The sequence below is a fragment of the Dendrobates tinctorius genome, unplaced genomic scaffold (assembly GCF_039654945.1).
Source record: "Dendrobates tinctorius isolate UK_male_01 unplaced genomic scaffold, ASM3965494v1 ptg000044l, whole genome shotgun sequence".
NCBI classification, from domain to species: domain Eukaryota; kingdom Metazoa; phylum Chordata; class Amphibia; order Anura; family Dendrobatidae; genus Dendrobates; species Dendrobates tinctorius.
Window position 1 is genome coordinate 34,914,817 of NW_027361712.1, and position 26,733 is coordinate 34,941,549.

At 43.6% G+C, this 26,733-nt stretch overlaps 1 protein-coding gene across 1 annotated transcript; it reads left to right on the plus strand.

Moving 5' to 3' along the window:
* Positions 1-6,311: 6,311 nt before the first annotated feature.
* Positions 6,312-7,259, plus strand: LOC141089257 (taste receptor type 2 member 40-like). Its single transcript, XM_073575563.1, has one exon. The coding sequence runs from the start codon at positions 6,312-6,314 to the stop codon at positions 7,257-7,259; it is 948 nt and encodes a 315-aa protein (XP_073431664.1).
* Positions 7,260-26,733: the final 19,474 nt, after the last annotated feature.

The window sequence follows — 26,733 nt, forward strand, 5'->3', positions numbered from 1 at the left end:
CTGCTGCAATACTGTAACCCATCTTTCCTGATCCCAATCACCCTGCATCTTTGTATTACTGATTTGTCCACTGGCTGCTTTCTCACCTTATTTCCTTGATTCTAACACACAATTTGGCCTTATCTGTCCATTCGAATCTATCTCCTTTTGCATTTTCTCTTCTGACTTCTAATTAATGGTCTCCTGTGTCTGTGGCCAGTCTTCCTGCTGCTCCTCCCTTCTGATCACACCTGGGACTTTTCATGTGCTGTTAAGTTGCTATAAATTCAGAGGCACAGGGCTGTCTAGACCTTGGTCTGTCTTTTGCAAGGATGTCTTTTTTAAAGATAACATCAGAAATATGCCAGAAATGAGCCAGAAGTGACCAGAAGGTACGACTACCCGCTGTGTTTACATGTACTAAATTTCTTTTGCCTTCAAACTTACTCTCACCATGCTGACATACGCTCTAACAGTTTTGGCTCCATTACTCCTCACTCTCCTCCGCTATCCGCAAACCCCTGCACCCACTGCCCAAATAATAATCTCTCCTTCCCTCTTGCCTCCCCACCTGACCTCCTCTGCTGACCTGCTCCTTGACTTCAGAGCTCTCCTAATAAAAATCAAAACAAGCCACCCACCCTCCCTCTCTCTGCTTCTCCTCACTGCTGGCAACATATCTCCCATCCCTGGACCCCCACAGCTCATACCTCCCATTATTACACCCTTCTATCAATACAAATACAAACACAAATACAATACAAATACAAACACCAGAAATCTTTCCCACCTCAAATCTGTGCCCTTGACAACCACCACCCTGCTCCCACTCTCTGGATCACTCTGGAATGCCCGCTCCGTCTGCTATAAACTCCATGTTAATCACGACCTCTTTACGTCTCGTAATTTCCCCTTCCTTGGCCTCACCAAAACATGGCTGACACCCTCCCACACCACCTCCCCTGCTAAGCTATGTTATGGTGGCCTCCACTTCACCCACACTCCTCGCCCTGGCAACAGACATGGTGGAGGAGTGGGCCTTCTCCTTTCTTCCAACTGCACCTTCAACCCAATCCCACCTCTTCCCTCCCTAATCCTCCCCTCTTTTGAAATCCACTTTGTCTGCATCTACTCCCCCTCCAATCTCCAAGTGGCCGTCATATACCGACCTCCGGGCCCAACCACTGCCTTTATTGACCAATTCTCCACCTTGCTCCTTCACTTTCTCTCTGCTTACATCCCACCATCATCATGGGCGACTTCAACATCCCCATTGACACCCATCAGTCAGCAACCTCCAAACTCCTATCCCTTACTTCATCTTTTTTACTTACTCAGTGGTCCTCCTCAGCCACCCACACAGACGGACACACATTATACCTGGTCTTCACCCGTCTCTGCTCCCTATCTAACTTCACAACCTCCCCTCTCCCTCTATCTGACCATCACCTACTCACTTTCTCATCACTGTCCTCCTCACCTGTCACCCATGTCCAGCAACATGCACACCCCCGCTGAAACTTCACACTCTCTGACTCTATTCTTCCACTGTCCTCCATAGCTTCACTTCACGACACTGACACTGCCACTAGTTTCTACAATGCCACGCTTGCATCAGCCATCGACTCGGTCGCCCCTGTCATGCATAACAGAATGAAACAAATCAATAGACAACCCTGGCACAATAGCATCACTAAAAAGCTTCGTTAAGCATCCAGAATTGCAGAACGGCGCTGGAAGAAAACACATTCGCAAGACGACTTCACGGCACTCAAACAAGCAACACTCGCATTCAAATCTGTCCTCACCTTTGGTAAACAGGCCTACTTTACATCCCTTTTATCTTCCTTATCCCACAACCCCAAACAGTTGTTCAATACTTTTAACTCCCTCCTCCGCCCACCACTGCCCCCTCCGACTTCCCTAATCTCTGCCGAGGACTTTGCCGCACACTTCAAAAGCAAGATAGACCAAACACGGCAAGTCTTTATTGCTCAACCACCACAACCCCTTTGCATGCCAGACCAATGCCCAAGACCCATAACCTCCCTACCTAACATCACTGAAGGGGAGCTTGCTCATCTTCTCTCCAAATCGCACCTTACCACTTGTGCACTTGACCCTATCCCATCCCACCTCATCCCCAACATCACCACCACTCTTATCCCATCTCTAACCCACCTCTTCAACCTATCACTAACTTCCGGTACCTTCCCTTCTGCTTTCAAGCATGCCAGAATCACGCCTATCCTTAAAAAGCCAACCCTCAACCCAACAGCCATGTCCAACTATCACCAAATATCGCAGCTCCCTTTCGCTTCTAAACTCCTGGAACAGCATGTCCACACTGAATTTTCCTCCCACCTTTCATCTAACTTGCTCTTTGACAATCTACAAACTGGTTTCCGTCCCCATCATTCCTTTGAGACAGCCCTGACCAAAATTACCAACAACCTACTTACAGCCAAAGAGAACAGACAATACTCTATTCTCCTCCTTCTAGACCTGTCCTCTGCTTTCCACACAGTTTACCACTTCCTCCTACTACAGATCCTCTCCTCCTTTGGCATCAAAGACCTCGCCCTATCCTGGATCTCCTCACACCTTTCCAACCGCACATTCAGCGTCTCCCACTCCCACACTACCTCCCATCCCACCCCCTCTCTCTTGGAGTCCCCTAAGGCTCTGTTCTAGGACCCCTACTCTGCTCAATCTATACACTTGGCCTGGAGCAACTCATAAAGTCCCATGGATTCCAGTACCATCTTTATGCCGATGATACTCAGATCTACCTCTCTGGCCCAGACGTCACCTCTCTGCTGTCCAGAATCCCGGAGTGTCTACCAGCCATATCCTCCTTCTTCTCCTCCAGCTTCCTCAAACTCAATGTGGACGAATCTGAACTGATCATCTTTCCCCATCTCACAGATCTTCCTTACCCGACCTATTTATAACAATTGACGACATCACGCTTTCCCCTGTCCACTGCATCGGAGTAACCCTTGACTCTGGCCTGTCCTTCAAACCGCACATCCAAGCTCTCTCCACCTCCTGTCTCCTCCAGCTCAAAAATATTTCCAGAATCCGTCCCTTCTTCGACCCTCATTCTACTAAAATGCTGGTACATGCCCTCATCATCTCCAGCCTCAACTATTGCAACATCCTTTTCTGTGGCCTCCCTGCTAACACCCTCGCACCTCTCCAGTCCATCCTTAACTCTGCCGCCCAATTAATTCATCTCTCTCCTCGCTACTCCTCTGCTTCTCCCCTCTGCAAATCTCTTTACTGGCTCCCACTCCCTCAGCGTATCCAATTCAAATTACCGTACTAATGCTGACCTACAAGGCCATCTATAACCTGTCTTCGCCATATATCTCTGAACTAATCTCCCGATATCTTCTCTCACGTAATCTCCGGTCGTCTCAAGACCTCCTTCCCTTCTCCTCACTTATTCGCTCCTCACCCAACTGCCTCCAAGACTTTTCCCGAATGGCCCCCATCCTCTGGAATTCTTTGCCCCAACACGTCCGACTATCAACCACAATCGGATCCTTCAGACGGAACCTGAAAGAGATCTTCAGGAAAGCTTATAGACTGCAATGATCCCCGCTGCCTCCTCACCACTACTGGAGCTACCGCCGCACCATCACTGGAGCTGCTGCAACCCCCCAACCTACTGTCTCCTTCCCACCATCCTGTAGAATGTAAGCCCGAAAGGGCAGGGTCCTCTCTCCCCTCTATATCAGTCTGTGATTGTTAGTTTGTTTACTGTAAGTGATATCTGCACTTTGTATGTTACCCCTTCTCATGTACAGCACCATGGAATCAATGGTGCTATATAAATAAATAATAATATTTTGTGTTTAGCTACTTTAATGTAGCACACGTCACCTTTTTAAAACTTTAATTATTATCTATTTTAACATTAAAAGAAAAAAACAGACTTAATAAGTAGAATAAAATAAAAAAACAAGATGTATAAACAGCATTTCCTGGGTCCAGTTGCAAAAACTTTAACTGGGCCGCCACCTCATTGCCAATGATTTTACAGACCACTGCATGATATGATGACTTGCTATATAGAATCCGTATGATCATCTCTATATATAAATCTGAATGTGTGTGTTTGTGTGTGCATCACCAACCAATAACAAAGCAGCAGAGTGGGACACCAACCAATCACGAAGCAGCAGAGTGGGACGCGGTTGGAGAGCAGGGCTGAGGACAGATACAGCAGGACAGTGCATGGGGAGCGGGGCTGTGAGCAAGACAGTCATCAGGACAGGGGCCAAATAGTTCCGGCACCCTCCCAGCCCTGTCCCGGCTCGGTCGGTGCTCCCCGTCGCCAACTGCGCTATCCCCCCTCTCCCCTGCAGCATCCCGGCCTAAATTTAGTCCCCGGCTTCTACTGCGGCCTACTACAGCGCTAGGCCATGCCCCCCACAGGCCGCCCAATCACACGCGCTGCAGCTCTGCTCTAGCTCCGCCCAGCTCCGCCCGAACAAACAATCTGCGCACCTCTCTCTCCTGGCCCTGGCATCACCGCATGTGGTGCATAGAGAGCGGGCCTGTGGAGGAAGGAAGACAGCGGGGCTGTAGAGCAGGGGTCTCAAACACGCGGGCCGTATGCGGCCCCTGAGGCAGGAATCTGCAGCCTGCGGTGCACCACATGTCTCACTCCCTGAAGCAGGGGGAAGGCACGCATTCCGGAGCGGCAATGGCATTAGCTATTCTGTGTGCACACACTGCACAGGACCTGTGATGAGGTCACAGGAGGGGGAGGAGTCAGGAGTCACATGATCAGGGGCCGCAGTGTGTGCAGGAGGGACGCTGCTGTCTGTGTGCTGGTTGTCATGGTACTGGATGAAGGTAAGTTTATGCGTGGGGTCAGGAGGGGTTAACAGGGTGGATGGAGCAGGGCCCTGTGTGTTCGAGATGTATGGTGTGGAGCCCTGTGTGTACGAGGTGTATGGAGCGGAACCCTGTGTGTACGAGGTGTACAGAATGGAGCCCTGTGTGTGCGAGGTGCAAGGAGCAGAGCCATGTGTTTACGAAGTGTACGGAGCCCTGTGTGTTTGAGGTGTATGGAGCGGAGCCCTGTGTGTACGAGGTGTACGGAGCAGAGCCCTGTGTGTTCGAAGTGTACGGAGCGGAGCCCTGTGTGTATGAGGTGTACGGAGCAGAGCCCTCTGTGTACGAGGTGTAAGGAGCGGAGCCCTGTGTGTACGAGGTGTTCGGAGTCCTGTGTGTATGAGATGTATGGAGCAGAGCCCTGTATGTATGAGTTGTATGGAGCAGAGCAGTGTGTGCTCGAGGTGTACGGAGCCCTGTTTGTATGAGGTGTACGGAGCAGAGCCCTGTGTGTTTGAGGTGTACGGAGCGGAGCCCTGTGTGTACAAGGTGTACGGAGCTGAGCCGCGTGTGGACGAGGTGTGCAGAGCCGCACATATACGAGGTGTATTAAGTTTGAAAGGAATGCGGCCCCCCCAGCTCAAATTTTTTTTTTTATGTGCGGCCCATTTACTTTGCCGAGTTTGAGACCCCTGCTGTAGAGAGAGAGCGCGGGAGAGCAGGGCTGTGAAGTAAGAGAACGGGGCTGTGGACAGAGAGAGCGGGAGAGCAGGGCTGTGAAGGAAGAGAACGGGGCTGTGGACGGGGAGAGCAGGGCTGTGAAGGAAGAAAACGGGACTGTGGACGGAGAGAGCGGGAGAGCAGGGCTGTGAAGGAAGAAAACAGGGCTGTGGGCGGGGAGAGCAGGGCTGTGGAGGGAGAGAGCGGGAGAGCAGGGCTGTGGACGAAGAGACCGGGCTGTGGTAGAAGAGAGCTGGGCTGTGGAGGGACACCGGGACATGGATGTAGAGCGCGGCTGCGGAGGGATAGAACGGGACAGCGGGTGGAGAGCGGGGATGTTAAGGAAGACAGCGGGACCCACAGTTAGGTACTATGCCCGGGCAACGCTGGCCTCTTCAGCTAGTATATGAATATTTTAATGAGCTATAGCGTCATATAGTATCAATGTCTATTTAAAAGATCTTATTGCACCATTGTTCAAACTCCTTTCTATGCATCTCGGACAACTACGTTCAGTCAAAGTTTTGGGGCCATGATGCTTTTGCTATCTCTGCAACCAGGTTATCTGAGTTTGAATAAAGAGCTTTATTTAATGGGATTACTTATGCAATTTACTAAATTGGTAACAATTTTAATTTTGTTCTAATTTCTTTATTTTTTCAGAAGCCCTACTATTGCTTCTCTGATGGATAGCAATTTGCAATTTTTTGCTACATTATGAACAGCATGTTGTTCGCCAGACAATAGTGAATCAGAGACAGATGCCTCCTACTTTTATTATAGCATCTATGACTATTTTGGGAGCTAGCACAATATTTGGGGTGTTCTCCAACTTACTGATTGTCACTGTGAATTTTGTTGACAAGGTCAGAGGCAGGAAGCTCAATCCATCAGATCTCATCATGGTCACCCTTGGTTCATTTAATGTATTTTTCCAGTTTATCATGCTGATTAATGACTATATGAGTTTCTTGGACCGTGATCTCTACAGTTCTGAACAAATTTATACTTTATTTACCGTTTTGCTTATTCTGCCTATATTTTCCAGTTTCTGGTTCACAGTTTGTCTTTCTGTCTACTACTACTTGCAGATTATGATTTTCACTCACCCAGCTTTAATTAGGCTTAAACTGGGAATTTCTCAGCTGATACCAAAACTGCTGATGGCTTCCGTCTTTACTTCAGTGGCTAATGGCATACCAGCTGCCTGGTATCGGTACAAGGATCACCTTAGCTTAAACATATCTAGTAATCAGGGTTTAGAACTAACTGTGCCCAAAGTAAATGTTGTGTATATGCTCCCCAGTACTATCATTTGTAGTTCCCTTCCACTGACTCTCATTGGAATTGTCAATGGCATTATCATCAAGTCATTGCTTTCACACAGCCACAAGGAGGACAGGAATGCAAATGGAGACCTTCGTCAAAGAGCAGAAGCTCGTGTACGTGCCGCTAGGACCATTGGCAGCCTCCTTCTTCTTTATATTGCTTTTTATGTATCTGAGATTCTTCTTTTCACAGACACTTTTCCTAGGAATAGTCCTGGATTCTGTGCTTGTCTGATGGTAATTTATATCTATCCTCCGGCACAATCTATGGTTCTGATAATGGGAAGCCCTAAGCTGAAACAAATCTCTATTGCTTTACTACGGTATTTATTGGGTAAAAAGCAGACAAAAACTATAGAGGTCTTAGTTATCAAGCTCTGACGCCATCCTGAGCTCATCATCACTCAGGGTGGCTCTTATGAACATTTAATTTTATTAATATATAATTTTATTATTTTTATGTTAAAAGTGCAATACTACTAAATGATCTCCCAACTCTTTTTTGAAAACTTCTTTGCCTCTCTGCTGCTACGCTTATTCCATACCACACATGATCCAAAATAAATGAAAACTCTGTAAACCAAAGCCTACGACACCTATAGATCAATGACCTTCTACAATGAAATGGTACCTCTGTACCTACCTCTAATTGAAGCTACTGATTATTAAAAATGGCTACTCTACATTGATTTACTTGTTGATATTGTTTTTTTGTTGTCCACATACATTAAAATGTGTTTGTCCAGTCAACAGCTATCTCCTACAACTACTTCTAAATATGTTGAAGCTTATGTTACATGAAAACAAAATATATAAAGGGTTGAAATACTACCTGTCTCCCCAAACTGGAAACTTTTAGGCTTCTCCCTATGCATATTGGAACCCCTTAGATCTGTACAGAGCAATGGCTGTGAATGCATTGTGCAGGTATTGCAACTCATATTCTTTCTGAAAAAGGGTTGGCTGGGGAAAACAAGCTATCACGTATCCACAGGATAGGAATGGAACGGCAATGTGCATGCTTGACTATAGCTCCATTCATTCCCTTTGGGAAAGTCAAATGCTGTGCAAGGAGGTGGCAGGGAACCTCAGTTGCCTCCTCTCCCCTACACACTGCTCCCATGCGGCATCCTAATGATTCCCTCAAGTTTTATGTGTATGTATTGTTTTATGTGTAATGTGTTTTATATGACATGTACCTACCTATGTCTATAGTTTGTCCAGGGATAGCAAGAGTTAAAAAGTGGGCCGGTCCAACAGGCTGACATGGCAGGAATTTCCTGTTCCTGGAGCAGAGTCCAGGCAGGCTTCCCTGGGGCAGGACGCTCTTCACTGTGAGGAGCAGAGGGTACCACGGTTGAGGGGGACATAAGCTGTCAAGGACTGTCGGGCAGTGCGGATGCGGGACTAGCGGAGCCCGAACTGGAACCCGAAAAGGCCTGGAAGACCTTGGAGGCTGTCCTGAGAGGGGTCATTGTGACAATGGTTCCCGCAGCCACCGGAGAAAATCGCCACCGGACATAGCAGCAGTTAGTAGGGAACCGGAATCCAATCAGACGGCCACACCAGCTCCCACTTCCTCACCTTCTTCGGCCCCGCCATCGTCGACAACTCCCGCTGCCTCGTCAGGCGCATGTCTGGAGGAGGACCAGTGGATCGAGGGAGTAATTAAGGAAAAGAAGCATCGAGAGAGCGACATTGTGAAGGAGCAAGGGCCCCAAGGGCCATATGTGGTGGCTGTGAAAATGGCCTCCAGTCTGGAGGAAGGACGACCGCAGGAGGTCCAGAATTGAGAGCGACTGACTGCAGCGGTCACAGCTCCTGCAGCTAGATAGGAGGAAGTGGTACCCGTACAGAGTGTGGCAGCTGCAGGTACACCACCAGAGCTGAAAGCTCTGGGAGCCATGGGGCCACCACTGGAGGGTGCACGGAGTATGTTATGCAGTGGAGACTCCTCCTTAGAGGATCCTAGGCCCATACATACATTGCTGTGCAAGGTCCAAATGCGGCCCACTATTCTAATCAACGGCTGTACATTGACTTATACGGTCCCTTTAATAAAGTTGTGCTGGTTGCACTGAAGAAGAAAATGTGAGTGAAGAGACTGTTCCGCATCTCTTGAGGGCAAGGAGCCCTGTATGGCACCCACCATGGTCACAGTTGAAAGACTTTGATTTCCCCCTCCTCCAAATTTCTTTGGGCATGGCTGCGCATCCCCTGCTGGATTACGGGGCTGAAACCCTACGAGGGTTGGTTGCTATGAACTGTGCATGTAGCTGCTATAAGGATTGAACTATTTTAACCTTGAACTTTACCCATTTTTAACCCTGAACTATTCCCCCATTAAAAACAGTGCTCCAAAGTGTTAATGAGTTCGTAATCTAGAAAGGGGAGGGGGAGAAACTGTGCAGGAGGACCCAAAGAGCAAGCCGGGTGAGGACTGTGTGGCCATCGGACCAGTATGTTTGAGCGGGTCCCAGAAGCCAAGGTACTGGGGTCAGTCAGGCCCATTTTAAGAGAAACTGGGACTCTTTTGTTTCCTAGGTTTTACCTCAGCTGAGCCGAGGTCATGTTTGACCCATCAGCGACATCAGACAGAGACTGTGTGCGTTTTATAAACTGTGTTGAGTTTACAGGAGCCATTATGGTCAGAGATGACCATATTTTAGGAGGGAGGAGTTTAAGGAGGTGGCAGGGAATCTCATTTGCCTCATCTCCCCTACACACTGCACCAAGCAGCACCCTAATGGTTCCCTCAAGTTTTATGTGTAATGTTTTACATGTACGGTTTTATGTGTAATGTGTTGTATATGACATGTAACTGCCTATGTCTATAGTTAGTTCATGGATAGCAAGAGTTAAAAAGTGGGCTGATCCAACAGGCTGACAGGGGAGGAATTTCCTGTTCCTGGAGCAAAGCCCGGGCAGTCTTGCCCAGGGCAGGACGTTCTTCACTGCAAGGACCAGAAAGTTTAGCAAACCTGTCCACCACCACCCAGATAGCAGTATTACCCTTGGAGGGAGGAAGATTGGTGATAAAGTCCATGGATAAATGTGTCCATAGTCTATCAGGAACTGGCAAAGGTACCAATTCCCTGACTGGCCGGTTATGAGAGCTCTTAGTGCAGGCACAAGCTTCACAGGCAGACACAAACTTCCTCACATCGGATGTGAGACCCACCAAAACACCCTCGCGATGGCCCCACGTGTAGCCGAAATCCCTGGATATCCACTCAGCACCGAATCATGGAACTCCTGGAGGACTCTGAGTCGAAGTTGAACCGGAACAAACAATTTTCCCACCAGCTTGGACTGAGACTGGGCTTCCCGAATCCCCTGTTCCAAACCTGCAGACACATCAGCCACCACCACCCTGGGTTGAAGAATGGAGGATGGAGGCCCGGGGGGAGAAACTGGGTCCAGACTACGAGACAAGGCATCAGCCTTCACATTCTTGGATCCCGGACGAAAAGTGACCGAGGACTGGAATCTGGGAAAAAAAAGTGACCATCTGGCTTGCCTGGGGGTCTATCTTTTAGCAGACTAAATATATGCCAGGTTCTTGTGATCAGTAACTACAGTAATGGGATGAACCGTCCCTTCCAAAAATTGCCTCTATTCTTCAAAGGCAAACTTAATCGCAAGAAGTTCCCGATTACCTACGTCATAATTTCTTTCCGCCGGTGAGTTCTTGGAAAAGAAGGCGCAAAGTCTCAAATCGGTCAAGGTGGCGGGCCCCTGGGACAACACTGCCCCACCCCCACTTCTGAGGTGTCAGCCTCCACCACAAAAGGTTCAGATGGATCAGGTTGAACCAGAACCAGGGCAGTCATAAAGCATTTTTTCAGAGTGAGAAACACCGCTATCTCTGAGGCAGACAAGTTCTTAACATCAGTACCCTTCTGTGTTAAGTCAGTGAGGGGCTTGACCACCTGAGAGAACCCTCTAATAAACCTCTGATAGTAATTGGCGAATCCCAAGAAGGCTGAAAGCCCTTCAGGTTCCGGGGTTCAATCCAATCTATAATGGCCTGCACTTTTGGGATCCATACTAAACCCTTCACTAGAGACAATGAACCACAAGAAAGGTAGTTACTGGATGAAAAACGAGCATTTCTCTAGCTTAGTGAAAATTTGGCTCTCCCTGAGACTCTGAAGAACCGCCCGAAGGTGACCAATATGTGTCTGCTTGTCAAGTGAATAAACTAGAATGTAATTCAAATATAAGACTTCAAACCGCCCAATAAAATCAGAGAACACATGATTGATGAAGCTTTGGAAAACCGCAGGGGTATTGGTCAGAACAAACGGCATAACTAAATTTTCAAACAGCCCTTCTGAAGTGAGAAACGCAGATTTCCACTCATCCCCCTCCCGCACTCGGATGAAATTATATGCCCCCACAAGTCTAGTTTTGAAAACCAATTGGTTACACAAATCAGGAATGAGTGCGAGGGGATATGTGTTTCTTACTGTAATCTTATTCAGTTCCAGAAAGTCAAGGCATGGGCGGAGACCACGGTTTGTTTTTTTTTACAAAAAAAACCTGCAGCAACAGGAGACATGGGCGGGCGGATATGCCCTTTGCGGAGACTCCCAGATATGTACTCCTTCATGGCGACCCACTCGGGACCAGAAAGGTTAAACATTCGGGCCTTAGGCAATTTACCCCCAGAAATTAGGTCAATGGCACAATCAAAGGGCGGGGCGGTGGTAACCCCTCAGTCTGACTTTCGGAGAACACGTCCTCGAAGTCCTTCAGGTACTCCGGAATATCCTCCAGACCGACGGATGTCACAGACACAGAATTCAGACATTTATTTTCACAGTTGGATCCCCATTTAACAATCTCCCGGGCTTCCCAGTCAATGACTGGATTATGACATTGTAGCCAAGAAAACCCCAAAACCAAAAGAGCAGGGAGATTGTCTGTGATGAACAGCCCACCGCTACCACCAATATGTGGTGAACAGCCCACCGCTGCCACCAATATGTGACGAACGGGGGTTCCGCTGACACCAAAGCGCGACGGACAGCGGACCCTGTGTCACCACTATGTCACAATCCCACCACTGACACGGGTGTATCAGCGTACAGAGGGATACGACACACTGCCGGCACACGGCTATCACAGGCACAGTGGGGGCTTATCTTAGTTATCCCACCACTGGCACCATGTGACAAAAATGCAGCAAGCTAACCTTGCTCTAACAATTTACCGCGGGGGGGTTATTTTGGATACCACACCACTGCTAACAACCTTCCAAGAACTGTGGGGATTTATGTATATCCCACTTTCTCAGTTCCACTTTGGAACATGCAGCTCTCCGGCACCCCCCTTTACCCTCAGGTCAGTCAGGGAACTGCACCTCAGATAATTAGTCGCCGGACGGGCTGCTTGTTGTGCATGGGCAATTAGGCTACCGCAGTAAGGGAATTATCAATGCTGTGGCCGCAGCCCCCCTTTAGCAATATAAGACCCTTCTCTCCTGCCAACTAGCCTAATCAATCGCACACACCACGCTGCCACCATCTACGCTTTTCTTAATTCACAGTGATAAATTAAGAGGGTCCGTGGCAAACCCCACAAATTAGTAGCGATTATCTAAACAAGGCGTATAGTTCGTTTCTTAGAGCATGGAGACAAACTGATAATTTTACGATTTATTCCCAAAATGTGGGCAGTGATTATACAGATAAAATTTGCTATAAAGTTGAGACATAAAATATGTACAATACAAGTATAAAATAAAAGTGGATGAAAACAGAAAGTACACTCACGGTTGTTTATGAATCTTTAGGCATCCCATGTGGCTGGGGGGGAAGGGGCCAGACGTCCCAAGACATGGGAGTAGGTCTGTTCAGCATCAAAACTCAGCTCCAATTGACTGGGATATGGTATGGAATGACTCTAGACTAGGGCTTGTGACCTCATGAAAGGGGCAGTCTGGAGAGGTCCAACCTCCCTCTCTCCAAGTTATGATTTGGCTACAAAACTTAGAAGAACTATATCTCGTAGGAGGAAGTTTGCACAAACACGCACATGGTATCGTTCTTTGTAGTTTGTTGATTACAATAATTCAAGCCCAAATAGGCGGCATTTCGGACACACAGTTTAGAAGGAACCCATATCTCATTTTCTAGAAGTCCGAGAATCGTGAAACTTAGGGGCTAAGAAAGCTGGTTTCGTGCCCTTCGCAGAAATGTGGGTTTTATATCTCTGCTGCCTAGGGTTTTTACAATATGACGCGTTTAATATTTCCCATATACTGGCATACAGCCTGTGTTTTCAGATAAAGAGATCTTTTCACTTAGCTAATTTACATTCCTAGCTCACACGAAATGGACGGTTTCAGGTTACCAGCAAGCAGGAAGCTGATAAGACTTGGGGGAAAAGGCTGCTGGGAGCTGACAGTGTACAATGTAATTCAGCTGGAAAGGGGAGATTCTGGAAGGTTCCAACAGTAAACATCATATTTTGCAGACATTACATTACATTGTCCAGAACAAAACAGGCTATATGCTCCAGATGTACAAACCCCACCTTAAGGACAAATTCTTTAGTAACAGAGCGGATCCCATCCTTGGTGAACGGGGTTGAGTCAATAGCCACCACTCTCATGGGTTTGTCCAAACTGACTGTCCCTATCTCACAGTGGGCCACCAACCTCGAGTCAATCAAGTTCCCTGAAGACCAGCAATCCACAAAAGCACTCATTACCATAATCATAAAGCACAACATCACACCATGGCCAAGAGTCAAAAATAAATACTCTCCTGAAATAACAACTCGAAAACAATGAATTATATGGACAACTCCAGACAATGAAGCAAACAAGAAAATGGAGCAATAATGTCCCTTGAGGCATAATAAAATTATATCTGCCAAATTTGTATTATTATAAAAATCACATGAAATATAAAAATCAACAATACATAGAATATTCACAGTGTACATACATCAGGAGGTAAAACGGAGGAGACATGAAGGCATGCATGGTGTGATGTTGTGCTTTATGATTATGGTAATTAGTGTAATTTTTCTGTGTTTTCCACAACATCCAATCTAAAACAAATGGATTTTTGTACTCAAGATCAAACCTGGTTATCTCGTTTGCAGAAAGTTTTAAAAGAGGAGTCTGTTCGTATTTTAACTACAAATGGTGGTGACTCAAGAGAGAGAATTGTGAGACTAAAATCGGTATTACAGAAGCGGGCGAAGTTGTAGTGGAATAGGGCATCTTTGGGGCAATACCTGACTCGTGACTTGATTCCAAGAGGCTTACGAATTCAGATATTTCCGTCTTTTCCAGTTGTGGATGAGACATTTAAGAAGGTGTGGGAGGAGATTGCCACTAAATGCTCCAGAGGTTTCATTGAGTTACTTATGAAGTTAGATGAAACAAAATTGGGAGATATTGAAAAGGAAATTGATAACATCCAGGTAATAATTAAAGATGAGTTGACACCTGAAGCCCTTCAAAAATTGAATGGAGATTTAGAGAAGGACTTTTCTAAATGGGAACAGGAGATCAGTGGTATAAAAACGAAAAAATTACAAAGGTATAATTCCGATTACCAGGACAATAGAGTATATTGCTGGAGGACGAATAAGATTAAATCACGCCCTCGTTCTCAAATAAGGTCAGGATTTTTTTCATCAGTGACATCTTTGGATGAATCTAGTGTGGCATCAGATCAAGACAGTGAATGAGGGTGGGACAAGAAAAGTGCAACCTGGCAGAGCTGCTTAGGGACGGAATACTGCCATTAAAAGGAAACCCATCCCACCACCTGTCTATGATCGGAAGGCAAAAAATACAAATTTGGAGGTGATTAATTTATCTTCATACCCCCTTTCTGAAACACAATCTGATTTGTTAAAACTTGATCTTAATTTTGCCCCATGTAACCGTTTACATTTTTTTACAGTTTTGAAGGATACACACTTGTTTTGACGTAAATTGATCCTAAAGAAGTTGCATGGTCAAAAAGACTCTGACCACAGGTTATCCAATCATGTGGAATGCCTGGCCTTGACAGCGTTGGAGGATTTGTTGAAGGAGCAACAGCCAGATTTTATAGGTAGTTTTCCATCTGCAATTGTGTCCAGATCGTCCACGTTCCCTCTTTTGTCCCTGTGACCCTGTGTCCACAGGTTGAGATCTTTTGTAAATTAGTTACTGAAGATCTGATGAAGATACAAAAGAATCTGTGGGATGATAATTTGACAACCGCTCAAAGGAGGGGTTTGAGGGAACTACAGTCACTTGAATCGGTTGTCATTAAACCAGCGGACAAGGGTGGGAATGTGGTCATCTGGCCAATTGAGCAATATGAAAAAGAGGCTTTCTAACAGCTTAAGAATAAAGAGACGTATCAAGTGCTACATCAAAATCCCACCCAGTCCTTTTCTAACAAATTGGAATAAATTTTATCCTTGGCTAGCAAGTCGGGTGTTGTCCCGAAGAATGGACTTTTACCAAAATTTCCAAAAATTGCCACCTTCTATCTTCTGCCCAAGGTGCACAAAGATACTGTAAATCCCCTGGTCGTCCGATTGTCTCTGGCATAGGAGGGTTATGTGATAATGTCTGTAAATTTATTGATTTTTATCTCAAACCCCTAGTGGAAACACTCCCCTCCTATGTCAGGGACACAACGGACATATTGCAAAAGTTGATGATCTGTTTCTCGAGGCGGGTATGATTTTGGTTACCATCGATATTGAATCTCTATATATATCTATTAGAAATGATGATGGTCTGAGGGCAGCCCGCTTTTTCCTTGAGACTACCAACTGAGATGGTCATCTCTCGGATTTTGTTTTGGATTTAATTGAGTTTATTTTAACTCACAATTATTTTGTCTTTAAGGATAGATTTTATTTGCAGACACAAGGTACTGCGATGGGCGTGGCATGTTCTCCGCTGAGTGCAAATCTGTTCCTAGGTTACTGGGAAAGGCAGATTTTCCAGGGCGACGGAGCGCAGGCCTCGGACCCGGTGGTGGGCTGTTTTCGTTACATCGATGAGATTTTGATGATTTGGAACGGTGGCGAAGCCAACCTATCCAGATTCTTGCAGGAACTTAATAACAATCTTTTTAATTTGAAATTCACATATATATGGCACCGAAACAAAATTGATTTTCTTGATATCACTTTACATGTTGCTGAGGATGGTTCCATTGAGACTGATTTATATCATAAAGAAACATCTGTAAATTCTTTGTTACATGTCTACTCGGCACATAGTTATTCTGTTATTAAAGCCATCCCAGTTGGACAATTCCTGAGGAACAGGCGGGTTTGCTCTACGGAGACCCGCTTCGAGAGACAGTCCACCATTCTTGCTGAACATTTTAAGGCCAGGGGTTACAGTCGTCGGTAAATCAGGGCAGGATATGGACTTGCCAAGTCGACATGGAGAGAGGATTTGTTGATGAAACCCAAGAAAGTCAAACCTGATGACAGATCTGTGGTTAGTTTCATTTCCACTTCCAATTGTCATTGGAATCGGATCCTTGAAATTTTGTGTAGGCACTGGCCTATTTTGCATGCTGATAACATTTTGGCAGCACATTTGACTCCTGCTCCATTAATGACACAACACAGGGGAAGAAACCTGAAGACAGCCTTGTGAGGAGTCACTATGTGGCCAAAAAAAGACCATTTTTAATTTTGGTGGCCCCTAACAAGGCTGTTTACCCTGTGGTTCTTGTGTCACGTGTCCTAACATTCTGAGATGTGGGACCTTCAAGTCATCTGATGGGAGCGGAGAATATACATTTCGAGAATTCATCTCTTATAATACCACTTTTGTGGTTTACTATGTTATCTGTCCTTGCTCCCTTATCTATGTTGGTCTCACGTCCAGAGGACTAAAAGTTAGGACACGTGAACACGTATGGGACATCTTGACTGCCAGAGAGGCAATGGATGTGTCTGCATTGAAAACGCTGCCAAAACATTTTCGGCTCTATCACGGATCTGATCTCAGTGGCTTGAAGGTGAGGGGTATCGACAGAATCCATGGAGGTGTTAGGGGTGGCAATCTGGCCAAATTGTTGGCACAGCGGGAGTGTAGGTGGATTGTCACCCTTGACACCCTCACTCCTAAAGGACTCAAGGAGAAGTTGAGTTTTGCCCCCTTCCTGTGACTGGCCCTTTCTATGCCACATAGGCGATATGTATTGTATTCTGTTTCCACCACTTCTTCGTCCCTTGTGGTTTATGAAATTTAAAATCTAAAATATAATATGTAACCTTTGCGGTTTTTGGTCTCCTTTCTCTCTCTATACGAGTCTGTTCCCCATTGTTTTTATGTTTTATTTATTATTTATTGTCTGTCTCTTTGTAGTCTTTTTAGTTTGCACGTTCTACTTGTGTCAAGCGGCTATGGTTCCTGGTGCCATGAAAGGTTTTGGATTCATCTTCCTCCATTTGATGCTTTCAGGAATTAAAAAGATCTCTTTTCACTTCGTCACCTTTTAATATATCTGTACTGCATTATCTTATGCATTTTTGTCCTTTTAATTATTGTCGTTTATAATTCATATATATGTATTGCACTATTGTCACTTTATATACTGCTGTATTCTAATGCATTTAATTCCTGCTTTCCCTTGCACTTGTCACTTTATCCTATAATATTAAGACACATAATGATTTCCATCCCTATACTAGCATTTGTTGTAGTTATTTGGCCCTATTATGGGGTTAGTAATTAGTGGGAGGTGTTCCTATTATTATTTAGTTTGTATTATTTATCTTTTTGTAAATGGCCGCTTCCATGGTCTCCATAAACATGGACGCTGAAGGTGCGCACACGCACTTGTATTCCTTTAGTATTCACATCCCCTGCAGCTATCTTTAGAGGCGGTGTGCGCATGTCACATGACGTCACTCGGCGGATTTCCGCCTACATGCGCACGCTGTATTGACGGCTGTGGGAGTGGTGGATCTCAGGTGCAGGTGCGCGCCGCTAATCAGCTATACTTCCGCTTGGTCTATACTTAAACACACGAGACTGGCAGATTGTAAACCCCTTTGAGAAAGTTGGACACCGAAATGTGCATCAAAGGGCTGCAGGGCGAGGTGGGGGAGTCTCCTTTATGATATGGGTAAGCATGATTCAATGATTTAAGTAGGAGGGCTTGTAGTTAGACCCCACCTTTTGGTACTGTGACTATCCCTCTGGCTCTCCTAAGCCACTGAGCTTTATGTTTGTATCCTCATTGTACACCTGCTTCCTTAGGATGAATTGTGCCTCCTCTTCTGACCCCTGCATACCTTCATTTCTCCTCCATTTTACCTCCTGTGCACATTCTATGTATTGTTGATTTTATTAATAATAATTATAATAATAATAATAATAATAATAAAAATAAAAATTTGGGATATATATATTTTATTATGCCTCACGGGACATTATTGCTCCATTTTCTTGTTTGCTTAATCCACAAAAGCAGAAGAGGGAAAAAACAATTGTTCACCCCAACTTCTACTTTCAACAATAGTTTGAAGACTGGGGAAAAAAGTAACTGTGGGTCTGGATAACCTCCTCGGCAGTTACCCAGACCTAGTCGTTTCCTGAGACCTTGGAATCCAGGGGACAGGAGGGACAGCCCTTTATCCAATTACCTGGCTCTCCACAATAGAAGCAGAGTTTTTTCTCTCTGTGGTGTCTCCTCTCCTTTTCCTTCATGGAGCCAGCCCCCACCTCCATGAGCTCAACCGATGATGAAGACTCCAGTTTCCCTGGCAACAGAAGAGCATCTCATTGTACAACATCTCTCTCTCTCAGCCTGTGGTCCATACCGATAGCCCTTGTCATGGCCTCCTTCAGAGAGTCGGGCGGTAGGTGCAGGGTCAAGGCATCCTTTAAATGCTCAGAGATACCTCGTTGGAATAACCCCTGAGTGCCTAGTCGTTCCAGGAGACTTCAGCTGAGCGCTTTCCCTGGCTAAGGCCGCTTTCACACTTCAGGCTTTCGGTATGCGGCATGGTGCTGCGAAAAACCGGACTGCCGGATCCGGCGCCTGTTACGATCAGATCCGGCTTTTTCCCCGTGCCGTTTCATTGCTGCTGCATTGCGCCAGATGGCAATGCGGCGCGTCCGTTTTTTTCCGGATCCAGAGAAAACAGCCGGTCCGGCGTCTGGAAAAAACGTTGCATGCAACGTTTTTTTCCCAACGCCGGACCGGTTTTTCGCACTGTGCATGCCCGGAAACCTCTGCCAGGAATATATCCGGCAGAAAGAAGGATCCGGTGTCTGCGTTTGCGGCCGGATCCGGTAGTCCGGTTTCGCCAATCTCACTCGAGTATGTTCATAATAAATAAGACCCAAGGCCTCGAAGAACCGATCAACAGACATTCTCTCAGGGGAGGTAGGAGATAGGGAGAAAGCCCAGGATTGCAGCCCCTCAGGTAACAGGGAAATAACTATCCCCACCCTTTGACTCTCATCACCTGAGGACGCAGGGAAAAAAGAAATTTACACTATCTTTAAATACCTGGAATTTTTTTCTTATCCCCAGAAAATATTAATTAATATTAAAAGTTAATGAACCAATTTAACAGCAAAAAGTCATATATCAGGTGCCTCTAAATTTAAAGGAAACAGAACCACCATGCAATGTATACATATAAAGATGAATAGACCATCCAATATAGATTACATAGAAAAAAACCTTTTTGTACTATAGTTGAGAAAGGTAATTAAATTAATAATTTATCTTCATATTGGATATCTTTCAAAGGTCTATGCAAAGATGAAATCACAAATCAATGTGCAAAGTACATATAAATTGTCTTTTTGTGCTAAGAATTATCACTCAAGAACATCTACTATAAAAGAAATATATGCACAAAATCCCTAAGGCTGTGTTCACACACAGCGTTTTTTTAGCGGTTTTTACCGCGGTTTTCACTATAAAACCGCTAAAAATAAGCTGCACAGTCATTTCTATGCATTTTGCACTTTTTGTGCACATTGATGCGTTTTTTACCGCGAAAAAAACGCATCGCGGTAAAAAACGCAGCATGCTCATTAATTTTGCGGATTTTTCTGTGGTTTTGGCTTCTCCCATGTGTTTAGAAACCGCTGCGGTAAAAAACGCATCAAAAACGCATCAAAACCGCGCAAAAAACGCGCAAAACCGCCACGGAAAAATAGGTGCGGTTTCTGGGAAGGGATTCAGGTTTTTGTGCAGAAATTTTCTGCAACGTGTGCACTTAGCCTTAAGATAAAGTTTTACCTGTTAGGAAGGAAAAAGTAGGCAGGTAATATAAGGTCACTATAGAGATATCTAATAAGCCAAATATAAGCGCTATTATATAAAATCCCCTATTAATAATTGTAAAAGAGAGTATACACAAATTATTCATATCAAAATAAGTGTAAATGGAAAGTGGATACAGTGACTCTCTATGGGGAACAAAGTATTAGCGCTATTGCACAGAGTGTATACAATGGATCTCTATGGGAAACAAAGTGTGAGCGCTATTACACAGAGTGTATACAATGAATCTCTATGAGGAATAGAGTGTAAGCGTTATTGCACAGAGTGTATCAATAAAATTACTATAAAAAACAGAGTATAAGTGCTATTGCACAGAGTGTATACAATAGATCTCTATGGGGAACAGAGTGTGAGTGCTATTGCACAGAGTGTATATAATGAATCTCTATGAGGAACAGAGTATAAGCGCTATTGCACAAAGTGTATACAATGGATCTCTATGAGGAACAGAGTATAAGCGCTATTGCACTGAGTGTATACAATGAATCTCTATAAACAACAGAGTATAGGCGCTATTACACAGAGTGTATATAATGGATCTCTATGGGGAACAAAGTGTGAGCGCTATAGCACAGAGTGTATACAATGGATCTCTATGGGGAACAGAGTATAAGCAATATTGCACAAAGTGTATACAATGGATTCTCTATGAGGAACAGAGTATAAGCGCTATTGCACAGAGTGTATACAATGGATCTCTATAGGTAACAAAGTGTGAGCACTATTACACAGAGTGTAAACAATGGATCTCTATGGGAAACAAAGTGTGAGCGCTATTACACAGAGTGTATATAATGAATCTCTATGAGGAGCAGAGTGTAAGCGCTATTGCACAGAGTGTATACAATGGATCTCTATGAGGAACAGAATATAAGCGCTATTGCACAGAGTGTATAAAATAAATCTCTATAAACAACAGAGTATAAGCGCTATTACACAGAGTGTATATAATGGATCTCTATGGGGAATAGCGTGTGAGCGCTATTGCACAGAGTGTATACAATGGATCACTATGGGAAGCAAAGTGTGAGCGCTAGTACACAGAGTGTATACAATGGATCTCTATGGGAAACAAAGTGTGAGCGCTATTACACAGAGTGTATATAATGAATCTCTATGAGGAACAGAGTATAAGTGCTATTGCACAGAGTGTATAAAATAAATCTCTATAAAGAACAGAGTATAAGCGCTATTACACAGAGTGTATATAATGGATCTCTATGGGGAACAGAGTATAAACACTATTGCACAGAGTGTATAAAATAAATCTCTATGAGGAACAGAGTATAAACACTATTGCACAGAGTATATAAAATAAATCTCTATAAAAAACAGAGTATAAGCGCTATTGCACAGAGTGTATACAATGGATCTCTATGGGAAACAGAGTATAAGCGCTATTACACAGAGTGTATATAATGAATCTCTATGCGGAACAGAGTATAAGCGCTATTGCACAGAGTGCATAAAATAAATCTCTATAAACAACAGAGTATAAGCGCTATTACACAGAGTGTATATAATGGATCTCTATGGGGAACAGAGTGTGAGCGCTATTGCACAGAGTGTATATAATGAATCTCTATGAGGAACAGAGTATAAGCGCTATTACACAGAGTGTATACAATGGATCTCTATGGGGAATAGCATGTGAGCGCTATTACACAGAGTGTATACAATGGATCACTATGGGAAGCAAAGTGTGAGCGCTATTACACAGAGTGTATACAATGGATCTCTATGAGGAACAGAGTGTGAGCGCTATTACACAGAGTGTATACAATGAATCTCTATGAGGAATAGAGTGTAAGCGCTATTACACAGAGTGTATACAATGGATCTCTATGGGGAATAGCGTGTGAGCGCTATTACACAGAGTGTATACAATGGATCACTATGGGAAGCAAAGTGTGAGCGCTATTACACAGAGTATATACAATGAATCTCTATAAGGAATAGAGTATAAGCGCTATTGCACAGAGTGTATACAATAGATCTCTATGGGGAACAGAGTGTGAGCGCTATTGCACAGAGTGTATACAATGAATCTCTACGAGGAATAGAGTGTAAGCGCTATTACACAGAGTGTATACAATGAATCTCTACGAGGAACAGAGTGTAAGCGCTATTGCACAGAGTGTATAAAATAAATCTCTATAGAAAACAGAGTATAAGCGCTATTGCACAGAGTTTATACAATAGATCTCTATGGGGAACAGAGTGTGAGCGCTATTGCACAGAGTGTATACAATGGATCTCTATGAGGAATAGACTATAAGCGCTATTGCACAGCGTGTATAAAATAAATCTCTATAAACAACAGAGTATAAGCGCTATTGCACAGAGTGTATACAATGGATCTCTATGGGAAACAAAGTGTGAGTGCTATTACACAGAGTGTATACAATGAATCTCTATGTGGAATAGAGTGTAAGCGCTATTGCACAGAGTGTATAAAATAAATCTCTATAAACAACAGAGTATAAGCGCTATTGCACAGAGTTTATACAATGGATCTCTATGGGAAACAAAGTGTGAGCGCTATTACACAGTGTGTATATAATGAATCTCTATGAGGAACAGAGTATAAGCGCTATTGCACAGAGTGTATAAAATAAATCTCTATAAACAACAGAGTATAAGCGCTATTACACAGAGTGTATATAATGGATCTCTATGGGGAACAGAGTGTGAGCGCTATTGCACAGAGTGTATACAATGGATCACTATGGGAAGCAAAGTGTGAGCTCTATTACACAGAGTGTATACAATGGATCTCTATGGGAAAAAAAGTGTGAGCGCTAATACACAGAGTGTATATAATGAATCTCTATGAGGAACAGAGTATAAGCGCTATTGCACAGAGTGTATAAAATAAATCTCTATAAACAACAGAGTATAAGCGCTATTACACAGAGTGTATATAATGGATCTCTATGGGGAACAGAGTATAAACACTATTGCACAGAGTGTATAAAATAAATCTCTATGAGGAACAGAGTATAAACACTATTGCACAGAGTGTATAAAATAAATCTCTATAAAAACAGAGTATAAGCGCTATTGCACAGAGTGTATACAATGGATCTCTATGGGAAACAGAGTATAAGCGCTATTACACAGAGTGTATATAATGAATCTCTATGAGGAACAGAGTATAAGCGCTATTGCACAGAGTGCATAAAATAAATCTCTATAAACAACAGAGTATAAGCGCTATTACACAGAGTGTAAATAATGGATCTCTATGGGGAACAGTGTGAGCGCTATTGCACAGAGTGTATATAATGAATCTCTATGAGGAAGAGAGTATAAGCGCTATTACACAGAGTGTATACAATGGATCTCTATGGGGAATAGCGTGTGAGCGCTATTGCACAGAGTGTATACAATGGATCACTATGGGAAGCAAAGTGTGAGCGCTATTGCACAGAGTGTATACAATGGATCTGTATGAGGAACAGAGTGTGAGCGCTATTACACAGAGTGTATTCAATGAATTTCTATGAGGAATAGAGTGTAAGCGCTATTACACAGAGTGTATACAATGGATCTCTATGGGAAACAAAGTGTGAGCGCTATTACACAGAGTATATACAATGAATCTCTATGAGGAATAGAGTGTAAGCGCTATTGCACAGAGTGTATAAAATAAATCTCTTTAAAATACAGAGTATAAGCGCTATTGCACAGAGTGTATACAATAGATCTCTATGGGGAACAGAGTATGAGCGCTATTGCACAGAGTGTATACAATGAATCTCTACGAGGAACAGAGTATAAGTGCTATTGCACAGAGTGTATAAAATAAATCTCTATAAACAACAGAGTATAAGCGCTATTACACAGAGTGTATACAATGGTTCTCTATGGGAAACAAAGTGTGAGCGCTATTACACAGAGTATATACAATGAATCTCTATGAGGAATAGAGTGTAAGCGCTATTGCACAGAGTGTATAAAATAAATCTCTATAGAAAACAGAGTATAAGCGCTATTGCACAGAGTGTATACAATGGATCTCTATGGGAAACAAAATGTGAGTGCTATTACACAGAGTGTATATAATAAATCTCTATGAGGAACAGAGTATAAGTGCTATTGCACAGAGTGTATAAAATAAATCTCTATAAACAACAGAGTATAAGCGCTATTACACAGTGTATATAATGGATCTCTATGGGGAACAGAGTGTGAGCGCTATTGCACAGAGTGTATAAAATAAATCTCTATGAAAAACAGAGTATAAGCGCTATTGCACAGAGTGTATACAATGGATCTCTATGGGAAACAAAGTGTGAGCGCTATTACACAGAGTGTATATAATGAATCTCTATGAGGAACAGAGTGTAAGCGCTATTGCACAGAGTGTATACAATGGATCTCTATGAGGAACAGAGTATAAGCACTATTGCACAGAGGGTATACAATGAATCTCTATAAACAACAGAGTATAGGCGCTATTACACAGAGTATTTATAATGGATCTCTATGGGGAACAAAGTGTGAGCGCTATAGCACAGAGTGTATACAATAGATCTCTATGGGGAACAGAGTATAAGCGCTCTTGCACAAAGTGTATACAATGGATCTCTATGAGGAACAGAGTATAAGCGCTATTGCACAGAGTGTATAAAATAAATCTCTATGAAAAACAGAGTATAAGCGCTATTGCACAGAGTGTATACAATGGATCTCTATGGGAAACAAAGTGTGAGCGCTATTACACAGAGTGTATACAATGAATCTCTATGAGGAATAGAGTGTAAGCGTTATTGCACAGAGTGTATCAATAAAATTACTATAAAAAACAGAGTATAAGTGCTATTGCACAGAGTGTATACAATAGATCTCTATGGGGAACAGAGTGTGAGTGCTATTGCACAGAGTGTATATAATGAATCTCTATGAGGAACAGAGTATAAGCGCTATTGCACAAAGTGTATACAATGGATCTCTATGAGGAACAGAGTATAAGCGCTATTGCACTGAGTGTATACAATGAATCTCTATAAACAACAGAGTATAGGCGCTATTACACAGAGTGTATATAATGGATCTCTATGGGGAACAAAGTGTGAGCGCTATAGCACAGAGTGTATACAATGGATCTCTATGGGGAACAGAGTATAAGCAATATTGCACAAAGTGTATACAATGGATTCTCTATGAGGAACAGAGTATAAGCGCTATTGCACAGAGTGTATACAATGGATCTCTATAGGTAACAAAGTGTGAGCACTATTACACAGAGTGTATACAATGGATCTCTATGGGAAACAAAGTGTGAGCGCTATTACACAGAGTGTATATAATGAATCTCTATGAGGAACAGAGTGTAAGCGCTATTGCACAGAGTGTATACAATGAATCTCTATAAACAACAGATTATAGGCGCTATTACACAGAGTATGTATAATGGATCTCTATGGGGAACAAAGTGTGAGCGCTATAGCACAGAGTGTATACAATGGATCTCTATGGGGAACAGAGTATAAGCGCTCTTGCACAAAGTGTATACAATGGATCTCTATGAGGAACAGAGTATAAGCGCTATTGCACAGAGTGTATATAATGAATCTCTATGAGGAACAGAGTATAAGCGCTATTGCACAAAGTGTATACAATGGATCTCTATGAGGAACAGAGTATAAGCGCTATTGCACAGAGGGTATACAATGAATCTCTATAAACAACAGATTATAGGCGCTATTACACAGAGTATGTATAATGGATCTCTATGGGGAACAAAGTGTGAGCGCTATAGCACAGAGTGTATACAATGGATCTCTATGGGGAACAGAGTATAAGCGCTCTTGCACAAAGTGTATACAATGGATCTCTATGAGGAACAGAGTATAAGCGCTATTGCACAGAGTTTATACAATGGATCTCTATGGGGAACAGAGTGTGAGCGCTATTGCACAGAGTGTATAAAATAAATCTCTATGAAAAACAGAGTATAAGCGCTATTGCACAGAGTGTATACAATGGATCTCTATGGGAAACAAAGTGTGAGCACTATTACACAGAGTGTATACAATGAATCTCTATGAGCAATAGAGTGTAAGCGCTATTGCACAGAGTGTATAAATAAATCTCTATAAAAAACAGAGTAAAAGCACTATTGCACAGAGTGTATACAGAAGATCTCTATGGGGAACAGAGTGTGAGCGCTATTGCACAGAGTGTATATAATGAATCTCTATGAGGAACAGAGTATAAATGCTATTGCACAAAGTGTATACAATGGATCTCTATGAGGAACAGAGTATAAGCGCTATTGCACTGAGTGTATACAATGAATCTCTATAAACAACAGAGTATAGGCGCTATTACACAGAGTGTATATAATGGATCTCTATGGGGAACAAAGTGTGAGCGCTATAGCACAGAGTGTATACAATGGATCTCTATGGGGAACAGAGTATAAGCAATATTGCACAAAGTGTATACAATGGATTCTCTATGAGGAACAGAATATAAGCGCTATTGCACAGAGTGTATACAATGGATCTCTATAGGTAACAAAGTGTGAGCACTATTACACA

Bases quoted from the DNA above. Each gene is read 5' to 3' on its own strand.
- LOC141089257 (XM_073575563.1), top strand. From the start codon at position 6,312: ATGCCTCCTACTTTTATTATAGCATCTATGACTATTTTGGGAGCTAGC.